Source organism: Polyodon spathula, chromosome 23 (assembly GCF_017654505.1).
Source record: "Polyodon spathula isolate WHYD16114869_AA chromosome 23, ASM1765450v1, whole genome shotgun sequence".
Lineage (NCBI taxonomy): Eukaryota > Metazoa > Chordata > Actinopteri > Acipenseriformes > Polyodontidae > Polyodon > Polyodon spathula.
Genome location: NC_054556.1, coordinates 25,283,941 through 25,311,605, shown reverse-complemented (window position 1 = coordinate 25,311,605; position 27,665 = coordinate 25,283,941). Strand labels below are relative to the sequence as shown.

General features: G+C 40.2%; 1 protein-coding gene and 1 pseudogene across 1 annotated transcript; one reads left to right on the top strand and one right to left on the bottom strand.

The window, feature by feature from the left end:
- Positions 1-232: 232 nt before the first annotated feature.
- On the top strand, positions 233-20,904 carry LOC121298174 (V-set and transmembrane domain-containing protein 2-like protein). Its single transcript, XM_041225094.1, has 4 exons — positions 233-560; positions 15,853-16,028; positions 17,018-17,062; positions 19,141-20,904. Exons 1-4 carry the CDS (start codon positions 443-445, stop codon positions 19,474-19,476), a joined length of 675 nt encoding a protein of 224 aa, XP_041081028.1. The 5' UTR covers positions 233-442; the 3' UTR covers positions 19,477-20,904.
- Positions 20,199-27,186, bottom strand: LOC121298175 (annotated as a pseudogene).
- Positions 27,187-27,665: the final 479 nt, after the last annotated feature.

Below are 27,665 nucleotides of genomic sequence, written 5' to 3'. Positions count from 1 at the left end.
AACAATTTCGACTATCAAAATGATTATCTATCTGGCTGCAGCTGCCGCTACTGATGCTCGATTGTTTTTCATATACTCCTGTAGCTTTAAGAATTATTGCCTTGTAAAAGTTTAATGAATAAATCGCTTGCTTAGATCCATCCGCCTAATTGATCTCCACCGTTTCAAGCCTGGGCACACCTCCTCTCTGTTTCAGATCGGATCTCCTTCCGCCACAGTTAACAGACCCACAGTCAGACACGCAGGAGAGAGAAAGGAACCAGCGGAGAAGTAGTCGACAGCAGCAGCAGCAGCAGCTCCCAAACGCGCAGTGTGTGAACTGAACGGGGGCGAATTTATTTAAAAATAAAGGCTGGGACATCAGTTCCCTGGGACCTGAGCTGGATTTTGGATCCCCTGATGCGAGTGAGTGGTAAAGTGTCCTGGAACAAAAAATAAAGCGATGGGAGCCTTTGGAGTGGTCATAGGGATTTTACACTGCATGGGACTCTACATCCAATTTAGCGTCTCGTCAAAGCAAGCTGGATACCCGGACCTAGAGAATCATATCTCCGGCAATGGTAAGTGCCATTAACTGTGCCACAAAACACACAGCACGAAGTCATAGCAAAAAAAAAAAAAAAAAAAAAAAAAAAAAAAAAAAAAAAAAAAAAAAAAAAAAAAACTCTGTGCCAAAATGTGAACTGAATATCGACTGTGAATAAAAGCAAAAGATGAGACTCCCTTCCATGTACACAAAAAGATAAATTGTCACATATAAAAGGTGTATCGATTGTAATACAGTAGTAGAGATGAACATTATGTCATCATTGGTATGCCACCGACCGTTTTCACTTTACCTGTGGCTGTCATGACATCTTATCGGCTGTTCTTTCCATGCATTGTACGTGAGATGATTATATTATTCCAACTTTTTTTTTTGCGATTATTATTAATAATAATAATAATAATAATAATAATAATAATAATAATAATAATAGAGAATGGCGAATGACAAGATGTAAAAAGAGAATAGGGTTAAATGTAAAAGCAACCTAAACAAATTTGCTTTAAACGTCTGTTCTTTATTTGTATTCTAATTGTATTACTGAATGTTATATATCGTAGTACTAATACCTCGGTCATGTCTTTTGCAGCTGGTGCTTTTAGTTTGGCTTCTGTACATACTGCTTTCAGTATTTTGAATTGTTTTACTAAGAGTACAATGCTATTATTTTATTATATCTACCTGTTACACTGTTCATATAAAATAGACGAATTATAACCACGTTATTTTAATAGCGACCTGTAATATCTTCTTGTATTTGACGTTAGTTTAGAATGACGCAAACGGAAATATTCTACTGATTTGGGCTCAATGCATAACTGTTTAATTAACGATATCATAGAATACCGCTATTGCGATTTCAATGCAAAGATCAAATGCGTTTGCTGTCAGTGCAACACCTCAAGCCCATACAGGTGCATAGTTAACATAACCAGTAAATAGATGTGAATTAGCTATGGAAATACACGGAGGCAGATACGGCTGCATACCAGTTTGTCTTTTATTTGAGAAAACAAGCCCTGAAATAGTCATTTCTTTTGATGTGTACAGAGTGTATTATTCTCCATATAATATGTAGTTTGTAGCTTGACCCAGTACAGAGTTAGATTTGGGTGGATTTATTTGTTGCTATGTGTCAGTACCTGCCCTCTTATACAGCAGCCATACTTTGTAAGCAGGGACAGTTACCTGTAATCAATCATTTATTCCCCATCCAGGTAGACTGATCCTTAATCCCAGCTCTCTGGTCACTTGATAAGCACAGTGAAGCGGTACTGTAGTTTGTGATGTTACACAGTAAAGAGGGAGCACTCAGAAGCAATAACAAGGACCAGCATCAATCGGATTAACAGCTTCTTTGTCCTTAGTCAATTAAATAATCCATATTATTGTTTCACTAGACCTATAATTGAATTAATAACACCAGAACTGTACATGTTTATCATTACTTAATACAATTGACCGAGGTTACATGCCCAAAAGAATTCAGGTTGTTTTTCTGAACGTCCTAAATGAACCAAATAAAAGGGTACATCGGGATTCAACAATATGTTGAATCTCAGCTAATTTTCTGTCTTCAATAGACGCAAACACATTGTCAAGCTGCAGTTCAAACATCCTCAAACGTGTGATAGCTGGCTTCTGCATACATTGTCGCACCTCCTTGTAAAGCAGCTATCAGGATTTTGACATTACTTGCATAATCAGCGTGTCTGTGTGCAGGGTTTTGAAGCACTCTTCCTTGTAGAGTATTAATGCTGTCAATCATTCCAGCAGCAGAGCATGCAGGTGCTTCCTTGTATTCTTGGCCAGTGTCCTTCAGTCTGTAACCAGGATACCAGGCAGGGAAGTAGGTCAGCCTACAAGACCCTTGCCGGGTGTCTCTCTTCTCTCTTCTTACACTGATCTATCTGCAGGGCTGCTACAACACTCCCTATTAGGCTTGCAGATCAGAGCAATACTGTGGTGACACATGGTTTTTAATGACGCTGCACTGTCCGTGCTAATGAGGCTGCTTAGATAATGAGCAATCACTCTTTTTCTTTTTTTAACTTTCTTTTGCTCTTGTGTTTTATGCATATACTGTGAACTGTAGGTGCTGCATCAGTACAACAAGAGTGCTGGCAGCATTCCTTCTCATCTAGCCCTATTTATTCTTTATAACTCAATGGGCAGATCCATTCCAGACTGCCATCCCCTAAATTAAAATCGGTGTCCAGGGACAGTGATTCAAGATAGTAACAAATGGAAACAGCATTGCATAAATATATTGTTTTCATCTTTCATAGTCCAGTGATTCATCCAGAACTGTAAAGTAGTAGAGCATATAGTTAAACTAAAGGTTGAACTTTAAGTTTCTTTGGTAGCACCTGATTACAGGACGTACATAACCATGTAATTACATGGTAATAACTGGGTAGCTACCAATAGTGTCTGATTGCACATGGTAACTTATGGTGCAGTATGTGTGTGGTTACATGGGAATGGTCTGTACGAGGGAATTCCTGTGTAATGACACTGGGTAACAAGTTGTGTTTAACAGTAGTTACTGTGTAAGAGGTAATTACCTAATTATTACAATGTAATTAGATGGATTGTGTCCAGTTTCTAATTATCTCTACACTATTTCAGTGTATTTTAGCGATCCAGGTACAATGACACTGGCTACAGTCAAACACAGTGTAGACAGGGCTATGTCAGCCTCCTTAAAATTTACTGCACAGTCGACATACCTCAGCCCAGGCCTCTCTACAAGTGGATGCCTAGTTCATTAACCACTGTGCCATCCTTAGCACCTATTTAAACATTGCATTTCTTATTCCAATGGAAAGCATTGCTGTCCACACTGTACCAGCTCTCTTAAAGCACGGCAGCCTGTGCTAGTTCGGTAGCAGTGGTGGGATGCAGCAGTGCCCCGACACAGATGAGTATTTTTTGGGTGAGCTGCTGCCACCATTTTGATCAGATCTGCTAGATATTCATGAGGACCAAAGGACACATCTTAAAAGATCATGTCAGCAGTGTGCTTGAGCTTTACTTTCATCATATGACATGTACTAGTTATTAAAGAGATTTCCAACCTCCCCGGGGAATGGCCCACAGTGTGTGTATAGTGTTAGCAGGTTTGCCATGGGGACTCTTGGGTGAGAATGATATATTTAACACTGGAGACTGTGCTTCACTGAACAGGAGAATTCAGTTTGACTCTAAAGCCAGCTACTGGGTACATTAGGAAACACATGGGCTACAAACTGCAATCCATCCCAAATCCTGCAGGTGATCACGGTAATCTCTACAAACAGAGAGCAATAAATCATTTTTGTGCTGAGAAATAGCATCTCAAATATTAATAATCGTATCTGACGTGTTGTAGATGTCCCCTACCCTACCGACTGGGGATATTGATTTTCATATCAAGATAAAAACAGATTGATTTAAATTGTATTTTAATTCAAAGCACACTGTGAGAACTTGGCAACACTGCTATAAACCATTTAGAGCTTTGTAGATCAGGAGCAGGAGTTTAGAAATCAATTCACCGCTTGACTAGAAACCGTTGGAAATAGGCCAGAACTTGAGGAATATTAAGAATCAGAATCAGAATCACTTTGAGTAAGTATAGTCTGGTGGAAATTCCTGCTGTTTTTAAAGTGGCCCATCCCTTACCCCTTAAACAGTACAGTCTGGGGGCTGTTGTATCTTTAGGGTCTTGTTATATTTATATATACCAGCAGTGTGACCAGTAAGACACCAGTACGTGTGGTTTCTACTTCACAACTCCTACTAGTAATCCTCACTTTCTGGAATTTTCAGCAAATAGATCAAACTTGATAACCTTTAGTTTCCTTTAGCCAGTTGGGTAGACCTTGTCATTGTGTGATGTGATTTATTCAACTCACCCTCACGGTTGTTAGGATTTAATTGCAGATGGTCTTTGTGCATGAAAAAGTTATGTCTTAGTTGACCTTTACCTATATATCATTTTTTTTAAGTGTATTATTATCTTTGCAGACCTTTGCTATTGCACTTTAACAGCATATATTCCAGTAACTCTCTCTTTTATGGGTAACCGTTCCTATGAAGAGAAAAAAAAGGGATTTCCTGAAGATCAGGATAAAGTATTTGAGGAACTGATAATGTTCATATTGACTTGGCCATGCAGAAGAGCTCATTAGGATCTTATGTAAGTGATCAACAGCATTAAGCTCGAACAATATAATTGCCGGTTTCTATGCTGCTGGACTCACAGAGGTCAATCGACAGCATGGGTCAAGTCAATCAAAAATTGCCTGGGTGCTTTTAACAATTTGACCTCATCCCATTTGTATCTGATTGCCTGTTATCAGGCATATTCATTATTGGATTATTAGTCTTGGTCTCTGGAGAGACAGGCAAGCTGCATTGAACCAGGGTAAGTATTCCACTGTTGGTGGGGGTCAGTATGTAACACTTTGCTGTGTGCCTCTTCCATTTCCAGCTCTGTTTTCCAGTTAGAGACACTGGCCTAGCTGTGAGGCCTCTACAACACTCCTTATTAGGCTTGCAGATTAGAGCAGTGTTGTGGTGACTCTTACCTTTTAATGATGGTGCACTGTCTGTGCTAATGAACCGTCCTAGACTGCGTATATACTTGGTTTAGCTTTAGTGTCCATGGGGATATTTCTGCAACAGTCAGAGACCTTTTTTTCTTTAGCAGCAAGACTAGTCTCCTGGTCTGCAATTTAGAGTGGAATTTTCTGTGCTCGAGTTATAAAAGTGTGCGGTGCTGAAACAGCAAAATAGGATAGTAGTTCCTCTGTGTTTTAATTGTTAGTTCCCAGTTCCAATGACTAAAATCCTCAAATTGAAAATGCTCAAGTCAAAATTCCACTGTACCAAGACAGGTTTTTTTTTTATCAATTTAAAATTCTGGTTTTATAACAAGATGCAATTTATATTACTGTGTGTAAAATGTTAGGAGTGAGATTCAGAACTACTTCATTAAAAAAAAAAAAATAATAAAAATTATAATTTCCTTTCTGTTAAAAGTGAGACTGTAAAATTGAAGCCTACAATGAGTGAATCTCACTCGAAATGATATTTGTGAAATTTCCCACTGCATTGATTTATGAATTTTCATAGGTTGTTGGATCTACGGTCGCAGTGTGTGTAGCACTGAGTGTTGAGCTGCCTGTATTTTGTATTAATTTGCTGGCTCTGAGCTCCCTATACTGAGCTCTTTTTATCGGATACGCTGGCTCCAGGACCGAGGCTTTCCATATTGGATTAGTTGACTCAGAGGTTCCTTTTCATCGATTTACTGTCTCCCAGGTCCCTCTGCTGAGTTCTCTATATTAACTGCTGGGCTTGAGATCATACTGTGGAGCGGCTTAGTTAAAGCCGCTTAGTTAGACAAACTATAGAGTTTGTCATATCAAATCTGTGACCCTCTGCTGTAAGTATTATTGAGTTTTATCTGTGTTGAATGGTCCGGCTGACTCTCCCAACACAAAGGTCTACGTATGTATCAGCACTATGTTTTAACTGAAAAAATAAGTAACCATAGGATTGCATGTTAGTTGCGGTTCTGCTTTTCCATAGCATCTTTGAACAAATACCAAGTAACCAAAAACCATGCTAACTGTGTGCAATGCTATCAGGTTTATTAGGGTTGTTTTGTTGTTCAGTATATTTCAAATGCCACTATAAGGATAAGCATGCCATACAATAAGTTGTATTTTGTCTTTAATTAACATCTGAGTTTTTGATTTATAATATTCAAAAGATGCTGAAAACATTGTATTGGAAGAAGTGACTACTGGGCTCTGTTTTATAGTTGTAAGATGTCAATACTGCTGTCCTGAGGGTTTTTCTTTCTTTTATTCTTAATTTTGCGGATGCTGAAATCTCAGCATTCATTTGTCCAAAGACAAAACTTGCGCAAGGTGCCTCAGTGTTCTTTGCTGTTCTTCTGGTCGGAGACTGTGTTTGCCAGTTGAAACCTGACTGGCTTCCTAATCTCTGTCAAGCAAACACATGCTGTGCAGTCCTCTGTGCGTCAGTAGATAATACAATCACTGCGGAACTGGGTTACAGTCCTGCCGGGATGAGAAGACCTGTGTTGTGTCCTGTTATCAGCAATACTCTGGAGTGTGTCATCTGATGTGTGACTTCAAAGCTGTTCTTCAAACTGCAACCTGCAAGAGTGGCCAAGTGCATCTGTAAACTCAACACAGTACCCAATTAATATCATGTATAGTGGCTCTAAAATAAACTTAGGGGTTGAATTGATCAACATATACACCACTGGGATAAGTCTCAGCTTAGCCGTTAATTAAAGATAACCTGATATAACAATTTTTTTAGAGCATTTTACAGCACTGGGGACTGGATTGCATAATTTTTTCATTACCCTTAAAAATAAGTTGTTGAAGCAATCTTGGTGTTTATCATTCCCTGGGAACAATTTAGACAATAGTGGCTGCTGGATCCATGCAATTCAGCAGGATGTGATTTAAATCGCTAGTTAATATTCTCCCTGATTGTGGCATTCCTTGCAATTGTTGTTGGAAAAAAAAGAAGAAACATTTGACAGGGCAAAATATTGTTGGTTGAGCGCATAACCGTGCGCGCTGAGGTAACTCAAACACCTGCACTGCTGGTAAAATATTCACATAACATTCTGTCAAACAGACCAAAAGTTTTAATCGCTGCATATCAGATCAGCTGTTGACATTCAACTGCCTGAAGGTTAATGGAACAGGCAGGGAAGTCAGAATTAGTCAAAATGTTTATTCATAACTTTCTACATGTGTCAGTGAAACAGGCTTAGACAGCTATTAAATAGCCACAGCTGATAAGAGCTCCATTTTGTTCCTGAGTAATAAAGTAATAAATTTCAGATGGTCCGGCATTATTTATAGCCAGTTGCCCTGCTACAAACAATGGTAGAGGGGGAAACAATAACAGATATGTCCACTTTAGACTCTGCATCCCTGTAGTGTAGAAATAGTGCTGGTGTGGGTTGTGGTTGTGTGCAGGGATAAGTGCTCCAGAGGTGTGTACTGGCTCTGGGTTTCAGCTCCTGTCAGTCCTCCTCTGCAACACACAACAATAAATACGAGGAAGGTGGTGTGATAAGTTTCAAAGCAAAGAAGAAACAAAAAAAAATAATGGCTGGAGAGTAATGCCTCGAAATCCTTGGCACTCCATGTTAGCATGTGCACAGCCAAGGCTGATCTTTCTCTCAGTGAGGAGCACCATCCCTCTGGGATTGGGAAGACAATCTGGATGTTATTTTGAGCTTTGTATTCTCACCAGGCATCCAGTTTCAGCCTCTGTCATCTTCAATATTCGCTCCCAAGCCTCTGTTTTCGGAGATTTAGCCCCACTGTTAAAATGTTGATATGAGACAACAAACTTTATAGCAGTCTATTTACATGATTTACTCATTCAGCAAAAGGTAGGGAATATTTTTTTTGTAAAGAAAACCAGGCAACTTTGACAATGTGTGTCCTTCATGGGAAACCAACAAGGAAGCCTCGCTAAGGGGGTGGTCTTCCTATAAGAGAATTGTTCACATTCTCTTTCAGCACTATATACCTTTCTTGTTCTGTGTCTTTCTATTTGTGCTTAAATACCTTTGTTTTGGCCCTTGTGCCCTTTTATTGTGCTTATTTATAATAAAAGTAGTATTTTTTTGAACTGCAGTCTGTCTCTGGGCCTCTATCAACTCAACAGCCTGTCACAATGTCCTTAAACTTTTCTCACAGCAACTCCTTAATTATATTATGATATTTTTCTAGCTTCATATAGTATTCTCTTGTGAACAGGAGACATTCAGGATAAAAATAACAGTTATTCCTTAAACAACAATACTGTGTTGCAGCCAGGGTCCCATGGCGTTGCAATTGTACAAAGTCGGAGGCAATCTAGAGCAGATCTAAAAGCATGTACTACTTGTACAGCCTTGTATAGAATCAGTTGAGAATCCTTGGATCTCTTTAATAGTGTCCTTGATAATAACAGCTGCGCCTCATCGAATGGAGAATATGCTCAAAACCTAGACACAGCAATGGACAAACTGAACTGAGGCTTTAAGTTCCTTCAGCACTAGTCCTAAACATGGCAGGACATTTGCAAAACTCAAAGAGCATAAAAGCAGGTGGCGTTATGAGCACATGACTGATGAGAGACACAGTGATTGGAAAGCAGTTCCTTTGTAATGTGGTTTTTTCATTACCAAATGTGAGTGTTTGTTCTTTACCCCTTGCGCTTAATTCACAGCAAGTTTCTTCATAAAATCCAAAAGCCGGTGTGTTGACTTCACAACAACTATATTTCCCTCACATCGGATGTCCACACTCAAAGAAGCAAGTTCAAATAATTATTAGTTCATATTTTTATTTTTTAGGTTAAAAATGTTTCAACCAAACAATGCCCTAGTGAAGCCTGCATTATGAACATGTTGTTTTTTTTGTCTTGTAATTGCAATATGAGATTACAATACCATAAACCATTCAAGATTATAATCATTCTGTAGGACTGTTTCTGAGGACATAACAGCTACTGTAGCCCCCTTTTCTGCTATCATTTCACTGTAAAGCACTTTGAGATACCTCAGTGGGAAAAAAGTGCTGTATAAATATGAAATATGTCTAGAGAGAAAGATCAAAACAAGCACAAGCTCTCCAGAGACAACAGTGGCTGGGGTGCCATTGATTGCACTTTATTAAACTTCAAAGTGCAATCAAAAGATACAAACGGCAGAATATTATTGTACTGTTACAGTGTTCACTTCAAGTATTCCAGAGGGACAGGCGACATGGGTCGTGGGAAGAATGGACCTCTATTGGGCTCTGTTCACAAAGAATGCTTTTAAAAGTCTGTTTAATTTGGTTACCTAAATGGTATAATCTTTAAACATTTATCAAAATCAATTATTATTATTTAATAACATTATCATTGAACCCTCTTTTATTGCTGTGCATCTTTTTATGATATGACATCACTCTCTCAGCAGTCTAGGAGTTCCAAGGCTTAATCTGGTGGCAACATATGTGTGTGTCCTATGATCTATTGAATCAGCTTCATTTGTGTTGTGTTTTTAAGCCTGGAGTTATTTTTTTTGATGTACGCTCAGCTGCATATATTCATACTAATCCAATGACAGCTCCTGGGTGTACAAAGGCAGCAAATAAGTAAATCCCTGCATGCTGGGTATCACTTAACTTGAAAACAATTCAGAGGATCTCTTGATATTCATCTAGACAGTGAGGATGATAGACATTAACAGGGTGATTTTAGTGCAGAACTCGTACTACCCATTGTTCCAGTGGCCATGCCTTTTATAACTTCTTTCATAAGCTGGATTCAAAGTGGGTTATCTTCATTTCTTTTCTATAGAAATGTAGACTTTTAATTTCTGTGCATACAGCACAAACACTCATGTCAGAACAAAACAGTAAGATGGGCCACTTGGATTCTAGCCTCCTTGTATGTTCATTACCATTTGTGTGAAATGGTTCTGCCTTAAATCTTAGGCCCTGATTTTAAACAGGCTTGTTGATGCACCACATTAGCTCAGTGAAATAAACACAGCAGATGAAGCAGGCTGTGCAAGCTAGACTCTTCCTGGTTAACAATCACGTCTTCGTTCTTCACAGCAGCTGGGTGATTTAATCAGAAGTGCCCCTGGTGTCAGCCTTCCATTCCCTTTCATCTGATTTTCTTTTATTCTGCCTTTTCTTTATGAACTGTCTCTTATGTGTCTTCAAAGTGCCAATCGGTTTTTATTTGCCTGGGTAAAACAGCCCGTCAGACTTCAATTAATCAACCGTTCCAGTGGGAAAGGTGATCTCTTTCAGTTAGGTTTGTACCAATGTTAGATCCCTCCGGGGCGGGGGTGGAAGCGTTTTGCCTTGCTCTCCGAAATATTAAACAGCAGCCAGCACTGGCGCTGAGCCGCCATGGGCAAGGTTTACTTTCTGTTGGCTCTGAATATCTGGCAGCTCCAGCAGTACTCCAGCGTCAGGAGACCATGACTTTGAAGGTGGAGCCAATGCTCTGTGGAATGGGAAAGCCCATACGCTGGTGCTAGCGAAGCACACAGTAAGTAAAACAAAGTCGCTCACGTTGACTGATCCTCCTATTTCATTAACTTCCAAATTTCTTACAAGGTGCTCATCAGATGGTTGCCTGATCTTTAACAGTGTAACAGGCAGTATTGTGTTATTCACTATCATTGTGGGTTCTCACACCTGTTTGTGAGCCTGTCTCTTTAGCTCTGTGGTTCTCTTGCGGTCTGCCCATCCAGCCTTAGCCCTGCTGCAGAAAGCTTGATGTTTTTATCCCGGAAACTAGTACTGAATGAAATTGTAATGTAAGATCATCCAGCTTCACATTTTTTATGTTTTTGTTTTTTGTCTGTAAAATTGCAGGGAGGGCCATAGTGTTGCAGTTCTTAATACTTTACTCAGCCTTTTTCCTTCATACTTGTATTGTATTTAAATGTTGTTAATACAGAGTTTTAAGGGTGGTGCTCATTTACGGTATGCGATTGGTATATTATTCCAGTTTGATTACCAGCAGTCTTCCAGTAGTACAGGAATCCTAACATGATTCTCCATGTTATCCATACACAATTCTTAAAGCATTACTGCAGTATTCGTATTTTATACGTGGCATTCCTCTAAGATTACTTCAGCATTCCTTGAAGATATTATGGTATTCCTACAGGGTGTTTACGAACTGAAAGTTACACAGCGGCCATGTCAGGCAGAATAATTTTCTGTCTCTAAGGTACAGACTGGCCTGAGGCGAGACAGACTAAAATGTGTTCTTACAGTAAACGAAGGTCTATTTCTAGAGCACTTAAGGGGGCTGACCTAGGGGATGCAAACAGAAATGCCAGCATGTCTCCCACTGAGCTTCAGACTGGCTTTCCATAGTAGACAGATTTCCCCTGCATGGTTGAAATACCACAGCAGACAGCAGGGTGAGAACCAGCACAGGGGGCTCTGTGCATAAAAACTCCCATATGGATTCTGTTTGTAGATTACTTATGTATCTTTATATTACATTTTGCATGAAGCATAAGCATTTTTCTGCCTTGCAGGTCTTGCTAAACTAACTTTAGAAGCGTTTGACCATTACTGATTAAACAAGTCACTAAAAGCTACTAAATGATTTTAACAAAAAAGTGTTTGTCAGTTTCAATGACATACCTTATACCATTCTCTAAGGGCCCAGCAGTCTATTTAAACAGCCAGATCTTAATACCACCATCATCAGGTGCTTGTGCCAGGATTTCACTTTGTTTTACTAAACTTTGCTACAGCATACCCATCTTCATCACAGTTTGAAGTACATGTCTATGTTTATGCGCCCCTTTGTTTAAATGACTAGTGCTTTGCTCTGTTACATTTACCTCAAAATGGAATTTTATTTAATTATTTTTAGAACTAATTGTGAAATGGATCATCCATGTCAATTTAAAAAAAGGCTTTCAAGTTAGTATTAATGTGCAAATCTGTTTGTATTATTCCTGTAATGTGGCTACCATTGTGGCAAGCCTAATAGCGTTATAATTGTCACATGATAATTACAGTTTGCAGACTCTTTGGCTCTCCTGCAACCTAAGCCCTCCTCGGCCTGAGACTATGAAGAGAGTGCAGTAAAGGGCAGTCAGAGGGACCGTGCTTCTAGGAGGTGACAAAGAAAAAGCTGGTCAACTTCTGGTCAAAATCTGCTAGTAAAACTCTGTTAACATTAAGTGTGGATGATATTTCATCAGAGAGAAGTAGGTAGCAATATTAAAATATGTGGAGTTCTATTAAACCTCCCAAATTGTATACATATAAGGTTGTAATTCTATCACGGGAACCTGGAGACATGGCAAACCACAAGAGTGAAGCCTTTGACTCTTTACATTGTCTAAAATAATCTTTCCGTTAGTGCTATACAGTATTAACAGAAAATGTATTTTCATTTGTATTTCCTATGACTATACAGTTAAAATATGATTAATAACACATCGTTCTTTCAGCTGTCACATCAAAAGATTGCCATTACCTTTACCTTTCAGCTCATGTTATTGAATAAATGGCAATGCATTGATATTAAAACTGTACATGTTTTATTTATGTCAATTACCAAGGAAGGTAGAATAAACTGTGTTCAAATCATTGTAAAAGTCATTGCTCCAGGCTGTGTCTGTACATTCACTGGTTTGCCTGCTCTAAATGAAAAGTGTCAAAACGAGTAATGAATTCAAAACACACTAATGGAACGCTTAACATTCATCTTGCAAGCTTCATTTACATGGCAAGAAAATGAAAAGGGCGTTGATTAAAAAAAAAAATAAATGCAATGAACGGAAGAGATGTTTTTGCTGGAACACCAGCGTCCAGTGATTACACAGCTGTCTTTTAAAATAAAACACAGATATAATCTGAGAATAAGGGCTCTAAAATGCAGCAGATCTAAGCCCTATAGCTTGTTCTCCACACCTGTCTGTCTGTCTGTGTTACCAGTTATTTTTTTCAAATATATACAACTGTGATAAGATCATTCTTAAGTTAAAAGTCTGATTTGTTTACATCTGGTTTGGTAACACTTTATTTGCGTGGTTTCTCCTTTCTGAAAAATATTTTGCTAATGCCTATTGGGGCAAAATAGCTTTGAGAATTTTTCCCAATGTGTTTTTTTCTTGGTTAGGACCTTATTCACAATGACTATTTGAATGAATGTTTTTTATTTTTATTATTGTTATTATTATTATTAATGGTCTGTTTATGAATGTTTTTAAGCATTCTTTAAGATTTAAAAATCAGCCCTTAGTAAATCTTTCCTTAAAATAGTCCTGTAATACCCTTTTCATCTCTTCTCTTCAACACTGAGTTGTTGAAGTTTGTAGCTGTAAGAGAAGAGAATATTTCTGTGGGCTACATGTTTAAGTAGCTTTCTTAGTTATTTTTTTAAACAGGACATACACATGTAGTTACATGCAAGACAGAGTTAACAAAGCATTGCTGGTCCCTATAGCACAGTAAAACAGATACCAAACAAAAACTAATCCCAGCCATTATCCACGTCCACTTGCAAAATGCTTGCAAGTTAGGTAGCCAGCTTCCATCCTGCCTATGTCTGTTTCATACTGTACACAAAGCTGCAGATAATAGACATGCAAATAACATGATTAATTATCCCTGGTTGCTTAGGTCTGGACACTGTTTGCATTTTAAAGCGCTGTTTAAATAGAGAGGGAGTAGATGCCAAGGACAAATGATCAGCTGTAACCAGCCAGACAGCAACAAGAAACCCTGGAGCCTGCAAGATAACCTCTTATTAGTGGAACTGGCATAACATTACACCTGTAGAGCAACATGTTGAATTTGCTTCTACATGAAAGTGAAAACTCATGAGAAATACTGTCCCCCAAGGCCTATAGGGGATGCAACTCATGTTCTTATATTTTACAGAAAACCATAAACCGGTTCTCCCTTTATAAAAAGCTAGATAAAATATCTGACAAAATTGTGAAATTGTGACGAATGATGCTGGTGACTGCTTGTACATATATATTAGAAGAGGTGACGGCAGTCTCTTCAGGGATAGCAAAACATTAAACAAGCAACAAGCAGGCAAGCTGAAATGTATTCTTCTTTCCCCATAACAGAAAGAGGTTAGTGTCTGTGGCAATAAAAGGCTGGTACTTTGTATATACCCGGATGAAAGATTCCTGGTACAGTGAATAATTACTAACGATAAGTCTAACGATAAATATCCTTTTAATAAATGACTTTCTGGGGATAAGTACCTTATAGTTAATAATGGTATTCTGTGATAACAACACAGTACAACAAGGATATTTAATGGAGTAGTTAAAGAATTGAAATTCGATGCTGTTTAGGTCATTAATGACCTCAATTAAGGTCGTTAACAAAGGGTTGCAGTTGTTTCAGGGTTAAGATTTCTTTCACTTAAATACAAGGTAGCCTCATACGAGGACAGCCGATAATAAATCTTTCAGCCAGTATAGACTGACTTTGCCCATGCATGCCTATCTTTTTTATATAATTTGGAGTTTAGTGAAATTACCTTGTATTGGCTCCTTATATGAGGTAATTACACAGGAAAGGCAACACTGTTCTACATAGTGATGTCGTGCAAGTAATAAAAATAAGTCTTAAAACACATAATATTTGTTTCCTGTGGTTCTAACAAGTGGTAATAACAAGTTTGCAGTTTTTTCATGAATAGAAAAGCCTAAAGCAGAGCACTCGTTTGGTTCTGCACCCTGTCCTGTGTCGTGCTTCAGCAGATTAAGAATCCTCGAGCGGTGTGTTGTTGCTCAAGGATAGATGCTCTCTGGTGTTTCCTCAGAAAAGGGGTTAGCGGTACATAAAAAATCTGTAAAAGGAAGCTGTTAAGAGGATTTCTGCACCATCTGCACCACGGTTAGTAAGTATACGGGGAAACAGCTGCATTGATGTTTTCATTTGCAAAGTGAAGGATTAAAGAACATATTCTTGAACTGAACATGTACAGCAAATGGAGGGCTGTTGCTGTTGTCATTGGATCAAATGCATAATTTTATTATATTATTTTAGGGAAGGCATTGCTTTTTTATTTTTAATCAGATGGGGCTCACAGCGGCCCTGAGCATTTAATGACATTCAGATTCCTATGTACCTGTGTCTCTCAGTGTCTTCTAAGTATTTTCTTGGCTGTGCCTTCTGATCTATGGCTGCCAGTTTCCTCAAGTTCCCATCTGTTCAACTAATGTCAGCTGTCACCAGTGCATTCTGTTGCTTCACGCTGAAACTTTGCAGTTCCCTTTTAAACTGTAATTCCTAAAATCTGAAATCCTGACTTAAGCCTGGACTAAAAGCATATGGTAGCTGATAGCTGTTTAGCCTGGACTTGTGTTACAGTTACTGTTTCCTTGCTCAAACTGGATTGCATTGTTTTAATTAGATCTGTTTTGTGTAATGCCCTCCTCAATGAAAACGGGTTCTAGGGCTATGTGGTTGTGTTGTGCATTGTGCTCACATACCAGAATGCCTGGAAAGTGTAATAACCTTTTCTGTGGTGTGTGCAAAGCACCCAAATTTGTTTTTTAAACCTGCTGAAAATCACAGGAACTGCTTGTAAGATATATTTTGGTAGTTTTTGTCTCTTGAACAACAGTTACCAGATGAATGAAGATTAGCGCTGGTCATGCTGAAACCTCTACCAGGGAAAGGAACTCAGTGTTTGGGGAAAGGTTGGCAGTGGTGCGATGAAGATGTGGTGCAGCGGGTTCTCAATTTTCCTCTGTTTAGTTTCAGCCCTGTTCACAGAGGTGCCCCATGACATCACAACGCAGCCAGGTCAGGATGTGGAGATGGCCTGCTCCTTCCGGGGCAGCGGCTCACCCTCCTACTCCCTGGAGATCCAGTGGTGGTACATCCGAAACCACAAAGACTGGATGGACAAACAGGCATGGACCTCCAACCAGGTGAGGTCTACACAGAGTGGGATCAGGAGTCATCACACAGTGAGCAGCCACCTTTTTGTAAGGGTACAACCTGGGCAGTGTTTTAGAGTTAAAGCTAGCATTATTGATCTAATTATGTTAGAAAACACTACGCTGCTTTAACATTTATTTTAAAAGTAGCTCACAATTAATACACTAGCCTCACACATTGGGGGCTTCTTCGAGTGTCACAAGTTTTGTAGTCATACAGAGCGTTGAGTTTAATACATTTTGGTTGTGGGCCTTTGCAACTAAGCTTTATTTTTCTTTTACTGTTTATTAAACAGTTTGAATTTTAGTACTATTTTCCCCTACCTTTCTTCTCCTTCTCTTACTTTCATCATGCTTCTATAAGTGGTACAAGTCCCCAGGTACACAGGAAGCTGTAAAAACACAGTTAAGAGGGTGAGGACGTGGTGGGGGGTAGCGGGCTGCCCACCTCCTGCTGTGGCACTGTAATTAGATGAAGGAAAAAGATGAAAGGAACCGCAGTTCATCAGCACTGTATTTCATTGACTTGTAATGCATTAGGAGCCGTGGCAGTGCCATAGGGGGTTTGAGAACCGGAGCACCATCGCTCAGAACCAGGGATTGTGGTGGGGACAAGTTGTTCTGACGAGTTATTTATACAACCGATTTCTAAAGGCAAATACACAGCAGCTTCATGAGGTTAATCTACAAATGAGCAGTACCAGTCATGTACTTTCATTGGTGAATAGCTCCAGAACAGTTTAAAAACTTTGCAGATGGTGAATAAATGTTGTTCTGGTTGTCCATAGTGGCTTGAGACTATTGATAGAGAGAAGGAAGCAACTTTAACTATTATATCGAAAAATGTGTTCTTTTTCAGGAACTCCTAATAAGTTTCTGCAACAATAAATTCCCTTGTTGCTAATTTCTTACACAATCATGATTGGTCTGATGTTCCTTTCTCATCCAATGTTGTGTTTTTTCTCTTTGCTATCTCACAGATAATGCCCCAAGAAGAGATTTCGAGGGATGCAACCAAAATCAGCGTGAGTTTGTTCATGTGCCTCTAGAATGCCCTGCATGCTAGGAATAGTGCATAGTGACAGATATTGGTCTGTCTGTTAAAATATCAAAATGGGGTTATCATAAAGACAGACTTGTGTTCTCTCTTACAAAGAAACAAGGAGATAGCTGCTCAATTAGAAAGGCTGTGCAAATGGAATATTGATGTAGATATGCTTAGTACACTTCTATTAAATGCAGTATTGATGTAAGTGGCACAGTTCTATCTGCTTAATGAAGAAACAGCTTAAAAACAAAGGTCCCTATATTATCAAACTGATTTTGAGGTGCTAGCGAGCTGCCATCAACATTTACATTATTACAACAGCTATTCCCAATGGTGGTTACACTTGGGTCCAAATCAATCAAATTGCATTGCCAGGGTGTTTAATAGGAAAGAACTGCCCAGTCGCAGAGGATGGGTTCAGCCAGCGACTCACGGTTTAGTGGAGCTGTGGCTTTGGCTCAGTCTCTTGGATGAGAGCTGCACTTATTTTGCAGGCAAGCTAATGAAATGGAGAGTATACAAAACACCAAGCATACATCAATTTGGATTAACTGATTGTCATTGATAGTAGATAGCATATATATATATATATATATATATATATATATATATATATATATATATATATATATATTAATATATATATATATATATATATATATATATATATTGGTTTCCCGTGCTTTAGAGAGATAAGGCTGTTTAGTTGTGGGGGGAAAAGCAATTTAGCTGTAGGAAGAAGGCATGTTTATTGCTGTGCAAGTTCCACTAATAACAGGTTATCTTGCGCTGCGATGTCTTGTTGCTGTCTGGCTGTTTACAGCTGATCGTTTGTCCTTGCTGCCTAGTCCTTCTGTGTTTTAAACAGCACTTTCTACATGCAAAGAGGTCTTTTAACAGAGAAAACAATGCAGAATGACCCTTTGAAGTGTCCCATTGGTCTGCTGTTGATTTTGGGGAGCCTGTTATTAAGTCTGGGTAGGCTGCCATTGAGTCGATCACAGTAAGATGAGAAAGAGACCTTCGTTTACTGGTGTGAAGTGGTAATGTCTGTAAATTTGAGTGTGTCATCTTGTCTTCCTTTATTACTTACAATAATACCAAAGATACAATTACAGGCGCTATGCAAACACTACTCTATGTAATAAATTAAACTGCCATTTTGTTGTATTTGCATTTTTAAGGTCAAATCCATTCTTTTTGTCACGCTGTTTTGCACTAGAATACAGTCATGAAGCCTTGCCAGTGGCACTATCTGCACAATTGTGTGAGCCATTGGTAGAATGCTACCACAGTGATAACTTCAATATTTCAAAATGCCAATGGTCTTAAAATGGTAACAAATAGTTGTTGACATTGCAGTCCCATATTGCCACATCAGTGTGCTATTATGGTAGGGCCACTTTGCAATATTTGTTCCAAATCTGTTGCATTGCTGTTGTGTGTTAATGGTTCCTTTGGGGTAATAAGCTGGTATTATATTGTATCCTGAAAGAAGTACACTGTATTGATTTTGCAATTTGTAATGCTATACCCACACTAAATAGTTTTTAGAGCACTGAATTGCCTTACTAATTGCATGGTATTTTGACATTCATTCCTGCAGCAATCAAGACCTCCTATGTTAACAGCCACCTATTATAAGAGCAGCAAACCCCTCGTGTTACTTGCCAGTGCACTTGTTATGATGAAACAAAACAGCGGTGCATTCTAGCTCACCCACAAGGAGGTTGACTCACTGCATCCTTCACAAAGGATTTCACATCCAAGACAATTCCATTAAAAAACACTAGTGCCATCTTGTGTCCACAGCAATGTATGTGCTCCCAGTTTGCCAACTGTCTTCTATCAAGATAGACATCAGATGTGTTCTGGTAGGAACCAATCAGTCCCACCTACAAAAAAATTGTCCATACTTAGCTTTTTTAGAGGTAGTGACTTATGATATGTGTTGGCGTAGAGGTGCGTTGGTCAGACCTTTACAGTTTCAGTCTAGCCTGGGTCCTGTTTGAACTGAGAAGTTCACACCATTCGTTCCGTTCTGTCTCTTCACAGGTCGTGAAGGTAGCTGGGAGTAACATCTCTCACAAGCTGCGCCTGTCCAGCGTGAAGCCCTCAGACGAGGGGACATACGAGTGCCGGGTGATTGACTTCAGCAACGGCAAGGCCAGACACCACAAGGTTCGGGCTTACCTGCAGGTGGAACCAAACCAGAACTCAGAATCGCAGCACCATGGCACCGGCCCCCACCCACAGGAGACCAAGGCAGGGAGCCACCAATCCAACCACGGCAAGCAAGCACCCACATACAGCCAGCACAAAAGAGGCAGGGAGCTGAAGAAAGGATCGGTGGAGAATGCTAATGACTGCACTGACAGCTGTGTGCTGTAGAGCCAAGGCAGCTGGGCAGCCAGCCCAGACTGCAACTACGAAGTGAACCGCTTCTTGTAAATTGTATAAAGGAGTGCATGTTAAATATCTTTATAATGAATGTTTGTTGTTCATCAGTGGAAAGTCAAGACAACTGTATTGGGATTCTTGGATGGTTTTTGAAGACTGGTACAGGAACAGGCATGATCATTTATGATTAAATCACTCGATATTCCTCATTATTTACTTCAGTCAAAGATCAAAGATGCCCAAAGGGTGAAGCCAAAAGGGGAAATATTTCATATTATGGAAATGAAAGGCCTATAGTTTCAGAGGCACAATTTCAATGTGTTAACAACATAAATGATAACAAAGGATTTTTAATATTTGTTTTGCTTTTACAAATTGTTGTTTGTGGGGGTATATGAAGAATTAGTTTTTTACAAAGAATTTTGGTCTCACCCATAACTGCTTATCACATTAAATAAATCCTACCTGAATTACAACTGTTCAGATAATGTAATGTGTGGCATTGCATCACAAAAAAAAAAGTTTGTCATTGATCTTAAATCTGAAGTGATGATCACTGTGATTTGTTTGCCATTTGATTATACTTATTTTCCAAAACTTTAACAAAAAAAATGGAAAAGAAAGAACTATAGTCCCTGATTGTCATGCTTTCTTTGATAAGTGCCAGTATGATATATTCATCATAGTCCATTTCATCAGGTTTTTTTTTTTGCTTTTTAGAAACTGCAGGGGAAAACAGCATTAGAAACTTAGATTTTTTTTTTTTTTTTTGGCAAAATGACACTAAAGAGAGGGGGGTGGGATGGGTCAAACATATATTTATAAAAATACCTTGAAAAAAAGTATTCCTATTGACACTCAATGGCTTAGGTATGGAAAGGTATGCATCTTCTAAAAACAGCTGTTTGACCGCAGAGAAACCATTGTCATACATAAATAAATCAGGGCGCTGCATACATTTGGGACCATAATCATGAATGAACATCCAGCCAGGTTGTCAATGAAAAACCAGCACTATACATTATCTATTAACAGAATTACATTGATTTAGGTTATGCTGGACCACTGTGAACATGGGCATTTACTGAATAGAATTATTAAAGGGATCATTAAAAAGACCATCCACCTTTCAAACCAAGGCTGGCTGTGGACAATCCCTGTTGGTACAGTAGATGCCCCAGCTATGAAGTTAACATAGACAATCTGAGACAACGGCAACATTTGAAATAAATAAAAACTTATATCACTGATCCCTCACAATAATAATAATTAAAAAAAACCTAATAAAAACTGCTCCTGTTCTATTTTGGGTGACAGTGTGTTCTTTCTTCAATGCTGTTTATTTATGTAAATGTACAGTACAGTATGTTATCTTATGTAATCTTTATGCTAATATTAAAAAGAAAACGTGTCAATCAATTTTTTTATGATAATGATACAATTATGTATGCATACCGTGACTCATGAACAATTCTACTATAAGACAAGCTTTAGGGTAAACCCCACTCCAATTGTAATCCTGCGAAACCCACCGGAGAAAGCAGAGACATTCACAAAGCCTGAATTCCTGTTCCACACCCCTGTTAGCTCCTAGTGTGCTTTATCAAACTTTATTTCACCCAAGGAAAAGGCTGCAAAAACATTATTTCAGTAACTCCAGGAGTGTTGGCTTTGCAATCAGGGAACCTCGTCACCAGAAACTGCAAGCAATGTCCCTGAGCACAAGAACAATCGAGAGAGGAAAAAAACCTTCAACAGTCCCTTGTTATTTTGCCGTTGGCCAGACCTCAGATGTAGCCCATTGATTCCACAATAGCAATCATTTACCTGTTTAAGGTATTAGGACCAGACCCGACAATAACAGCTTAAAAAGGGGAACAAGTCATTACACGGCTTGTAATTTATCCTTTAACAGAGAGCAAAAACAAAGCCTCTAGAGGGTTTAGTGCATAATTCCCACTATTAGGAAAGTGACTCCCCAACAGCATCCAAAAACTAATCCCTGGGACCTGCTTCCTGAGTTCTGATCCCCTGCCTGGCCTCTATTCCCTGTCCTGGGCAGTAGGAGCCCTCCAGATAATTCACTGCACCTCCTCCAGTAGCTTCAGGATGTTCTCGGTGAACTTGTTCCTCTGTTTCCCAATGCCGCTCAGCTGGACCACTTGCAGACTCGAGTGCTTTGGTTCATACGAGTTTGGGCAGTAAAGTTCGTTCAGAGTGAGACAGACTGAGTCTGGGTCAACCTGGATTAGATGCTGGAAAACACTGTAGAATAAATTGAAAAAATACAGAATTAGACACAGTGATCAGACAAGCCTGTCCAGGAAATGTAGGTTAGAAAGGCACACTGACACTTAGTGCTGCTGTAAATGAAACACCCAAACCATCTCAAAGACGGAAGGGCTCCTCGATGCAAACGTGACCGTATCAGGAAGCTAATACAACAGATTTCACATCAGCGGCAGCACCCCTATAGGATCTGTGCTGGTTTCCTTGCAGCAAGTGTTCTATGAAATCCTAGCTGACACACAAGGGCTTCAGAGTTAGGTTCATCTCAAAGTGTGTTACCTGACACAGGCCTCTTGCAGTTTAGGAGGCTGCCTGCAGCTGATCTAGTGCAGGCAGGCGTCTGAGACGACATCAAATTCAGCATCCGCTGAAAGAGCAGAGAGAGCAACACAGTCGAAATCCAGGTTTACAGGTAATAGAGTTAAAGGGATACTTTATATCACCTACTTTCTTCACAAGCATCTTATTACAATCCGTATCTCTCTGTTGGTACTTCTGCTTAGATCATAACTTGCTATGCTTACTATTTCAGTGTAAATTCAGAAGTGGAAATAAGACTCCCACTGCATAGCAGTTTCATCCATTCCTGGTTTTACTATGGCTTTAATAAGACACACCTGAGCTTGTTACCTGTACACTGTGACTAATCAAGCCATAGTAAAACCTGAAATGGGCAAAACTGCTATGCAACAGGGGTCTTATTACCATCTGTGCAATACTATAAAAGACACTAAAAGTCCCTTTTGCAGTACAGAACAAAAACAAAACAATACAATACACAATACAATTCTTGTAAAAGGAAGCATAACAAATATTGATGAAAACAAATTACATGTTTGGAACGATTTATATTCAATTTTTATAACTTTAGCTAAGGTTGCCCCCTGGTGGCAAGAACCTTAAATAAAAATCTATTCAGTGAGATTTTCCAATACCATACATAGATAACAAAAAATAAAGTTCAGAACTGTATTGTGTGGTGCTGCAGTCTGATTAATCCCATCTGCGAGCTTATTCTTGGGTTGTTAAAATAGCACATGAAGTCTCATTAAACGTTCAGTGCTGACGGGTTTGAACAGGCAATACTGATTCTCAATGGGATTCAGCAGAGAACCTCACAGTGCACAGTGCAGTTCAGCTGCTTGCTTACCCAAGTCCAGTTGGCCGCACATAGCCCCCAGACCCTGCAGGACTGTCAACTGCATATTGTAGGCCAGGGTGTGGGTGTAGACGGGCCCAGCCTTGGCACTCACTGGAGCCTGCTTTACCAGGGAGCCTGTCAGTCTGGGGAGCACGTCTTTAGACACCCTCCTTCTGAGGAAATCCCCACACATCTCCCCAAGCGTACACCTAGGGCACAAACGCACACAGGTGACAACATGGAAAATAGAGTTCTGCATAATAATACGAAAAAAAATTAACTGGGACAGTGCCGAAATGGCCAGACCTGAAGGATTATCATAATTTAAGCTTTTGTGAAACTCCATGGTTGTTGTGTTTTTTTTTTTTTTTTTTTTTTTTGCAATCTGTGGTTTAAATTGATTGTTAGTAAAATACCCTTTACTATGACTCTGAAGCATTTACCAGCTGTAAAACCAATGTACTTTGAAAGCTCGGAGCACCGCCAGTGGATCATCGTTAGTCAGTCTCTGCACAAGCGGGGGCCATGAGCGGTGAGCCATAGGGAGCAGTTCATTCTTGTGGCTCTGCAGCATTGTCACACACACAGCTCCGGTATGTCCGGAACCTGCAAGACCCACGCAGTCACGAAACTGCCAGTGTGGTCCTAACCAGCTTATCGAGACCACCATTTAACCACAGCGGCACACTGGAAATGATGAGATCAGATGATATGATGGAGAGGGTGTAGATCAAATGCACTGAGGTTAAATAATATATTTTATATATTGTGTGTAATTCTGCAGTGTTTGGTAGCAGGTTTGATTCCTTTCATGTACCGTTTAATGCTGCTATATTACCTTGAGCTGGAGACGCAGACTCTTGTCTGACAGGAGGTGGATGCACCTCTCCATCACCTCCTTGGCAATGCTGATGTGAGGGGGCAGTTCAGGTTTCACGGCAGGACCTTCCTCACTATCATCAGGCTCCAGAGCTGGGGGCGGCATTTCTACAAAACAAGATCCAATTAGTAGAAGCATGAGTAAAAGTACAGTATGACAACTTCAAGTCTGATTAAGAAGTTTAAAAGGGATAACAGGCAAGGCTTTAAAATCTCCTCTCACTAAGAACAGTCTCAGAAATTCAACTGGCCCTCACACTCACTGTCTAAGACTGCACTGCAACCAGGATCCATCCTGCACCTGCATTTACAGTTTAGTGGCGGGATAAAAAAAAAGTCTTCACTTTTGTCAAACTACAAATATATTCTGGAAAAATTATTTAAGGACTTGTGAGGGTGTTCTGAGCTGTCAAAGCTGTTCATTTTTAAAGGTTATAACCCGTTACGAAGTTTACCAACCTGTATCCTCCAGCTCTGCCTCCTCTGCAGCGTTGCCCTCTGCCAGCTGCCTCTGCCTGTGATAGTCCAGGAGAAACCTTGTCATCTCCTCTTCCAAGTCCATCTGTCCATTCATTCCTGCTGCTCATCTCAGCTGGGAACCACCGTACCGCTCTCAGAAGACAGGTCCGGAGAAGTCACAGCAGGAAAACAAGCAAGTTTCCTTAGTACAGAAGCAATGTCTAAAAAGGGCTTTACATTTCATTTTTTTTACTGGAAAAAAAAAAAAACCCATTTACCAAATGCCTCTATAAGTGAATGTAAAACCACACAGCATACGGGTGCCCTCTCGTCATAACAGTGGTCCGAGGCCATCAGCACGTCTTGAATGATATCGACCACCAGCAGAAGCAGGCTGGCATCCGAGTTGCTGATCATCACGCTGAGAACCCTGGGAGTGTAGGGGTGCTGGCTCAGCCTCTGTAGGTTCAAGGAAATATCATTGACCAGATAGTCCGAGTTCTGGTTGATTAGTTCTTTCAGAGAGTTATAGCCGCAGCCTTTGCAGGTGTCCCTCATGGCTCCCAGAGCTGCCTGGCTAATCAGCAGGATTTCATCCCCTGCCTTTTCCATCACGGGGTACAAGGCTGTGATCAACAGCACCCGGAACTCTGGCCCTAGGGCAAGTGCGAAACAGCCGATCCCTTCCAGCTGGATACAGATCTGCCAGATATTGCTATTCATCAGACCGATTGTTGGGTTCAAGCCTGCTGAAGATTTCAGATAAATCAGTTTTCGCATTCGTGGTCATCGAGAGCAACCTCGACTGGCTAAAGGCAGTGCTATCTCCCTGCTCTGACTCCACACTAGTGGTGACTAAATGCCAGTTGACCAGGCTTGTGTATCCTTCAGTAAAAGACATAACTGCTGCCTTCAGGTTCTCTTGGTTTACTAGATCCTTTTGATCCACCAACGTCTCCAAATTTATTCCAGCAGCTTCTGCAATGAATTCGTTGAGGACCAATGCAGCCTGTTTTCTACAGACCACTGACTCGCGATGCCGGTCCAAGAAGTGGTCCACCAACAGGTAGAGGTCTCCATAGTAGCCAAGCACCCTGCAGAGTTGTCGGAGCAATGCAAATATCCTCTCGTCTGCAAAGTATTGGAAGCATTTCTTCTGAGTCGCCGTTTCTAGAAGTTCAGCATGTTGCTCGACGGGGGCTTCATTGTGAAAACGATGTTCTTCCACTATCCTGACATCGGTCACATCCATCTCTAAAACCTGCATCAGTGCTTTAGAGATGCGTTGGAGGTGGGCGGCTGAATTCAAAACAGCCGACAATCTTGGCCCCAGAATCTTCAGGTAGCCCAAGAAGAGGTTCAGCGTGGACAGTGTGTCCTGGTCGTCTGCACTTCTCATCAGTCATGGCAAGGAGGTGGTTAAGGAGTGCAGATTTTCAGACAAAATATCTATAAATGCCTGGTTTCTACCAATCAGGTTCTGTTCAGCCATGGACTTCAACACCTTATCACATCTAGTCCTGACCTTTGAGCTCTCGTCATTCACCAGACCTACTAAAGCCTCCAAGAGGGGGCTGATAGAGTCCACCAGGGTCCCATGACACCTGGATAGGAGATAGCTTGAGAGTTCAACCACCTGGCAATGCATTTTAAATTCTAACTTTCCAATGCTGGTGGCCTGAAGAACAAGCAAGCATCTTCTTTAAAAGAATAACCAGCTTGCCTCCAGTGTCTTTCACCCACTCCTTGGTCCTCTCTACCATGAGCTCCCCAACTCTACCAAGCTTGACCATAGGATTATCCATGACCTTCTCCTCTGAAAGCTGCTTTTCATCCATTACCAGGACTACAGCTTTGAACCAAATTCTCGTAGCACTTACTGTCACTGCATGGCCTTTTTTAACATCCCCAGTAACAACCCTCGACAGGCCTTCAGTGATCCCTGGTAAAAAGGAGGCAAAGGTCCTTCCATGCATCCTTTCCTCCTCCTCGTTCATTGACCTGTGAAGCTGCGGGCAGTCGCACTGCAGAAGCAACACCTGGAGAAACTTCAAGGCTGCCGTCTGCAGCTTCCTCGATTTTTCATGCTCGCCTAGTTCTAACAACAATGAAATGGCAAGTCCTAATGCAGGCATCATGGGGGGCTCATACAAATGGAGAAGTGTCACCATAGGCTGCGTGCAGCAGCACATTGAGAGCCCGCACGATGGCTGTCTTCAGTTCCTCCGACACCAGAGCTGGCTTTCCGGGGTTCGAGGGGGAGCACAGGCAGACACAGAGCTCAGAGAAGAGGTCCCGGAGTAGTTCCCAGCTCTGCACGCAGGTGCTGGAGAAGACATAGGCGATGCACTCCACCATGGCCAGGACCTGGCTGTCCTTTTTGGGGCCAGGGGTCTTGAGCACGAATCGCAGAGAAAAGAGGATGTACTCCTGCAGCTGCTCCAGGGCGGAGTTGCCGAGCCCCTGTAACTGGGTGCGCAGGGACTCCACATTGCGAACTGTGGGCTCTGGTGTTAGAATCAGGCACACCTGCCGCTGGGCGCGGAAAGCCTCCCTGGGGTCATCAATCACTGCCATGTTCGGCATGCTGCTCCTGTAGAGAGCCCCCTGTAGAGACAGTCTCACTGACGCCACAATTACTGGAATGACTTCATTAAGAACCATGACACTTTACTATTTTAGTGTGTCCAGAACAATGTGAATTGGCAAGAGGGTGACAAACACAGTAAACGAGAAACTACAGGACATTGTTGGCAAGTTGTATTTTTAACTTCGTTGGTCTCTGAAGATGAAGCTGCAAACCCAAAGCCTTGCCAGTACTTGAAACTAAAAATAGGCTGAATGTTAGCGTAAAACACCCTAAATAGTCACTATATTGTGTCTTGTCTGTCGATACATATATTAACACGACCCGGCCAAAACAAGCTTAAAAAACCAATTACCTTTATTGGTGGCAAGTCTTGAGTAAGTCTCTCGACACTGCGAGTGGCTAGATAGACCTCTTCCAGGGAGTCTGTTTACGTCATCTCAAAGCGACAGGTAGTACCAACGGGTCGAATTCAGATAACACACAGCAATCAGCTGGTCTTTAAAAAAAAAAAATAATCATACATGCAGAATGCAAGCGTTTTTTAGTGTAATATATTTGGTTTCACAAATTATAGTTAACCTAGGTACAGTGAATTAATTTATTAGGTATTTTAATTGTTCACTCGTTGAAGTAAATTATATTTATATTAGCCACGGATTTTATAGTATATGAGTGTGTAAAATATTCACACCAAAGTTCTAAATTTAATTAAAACGTATATTGTTTTTATATATATATATATATATATATATATATATATATATATATATATATATATATATATATATATATATATATTGCTTAAAAAAATAAAATAAAATA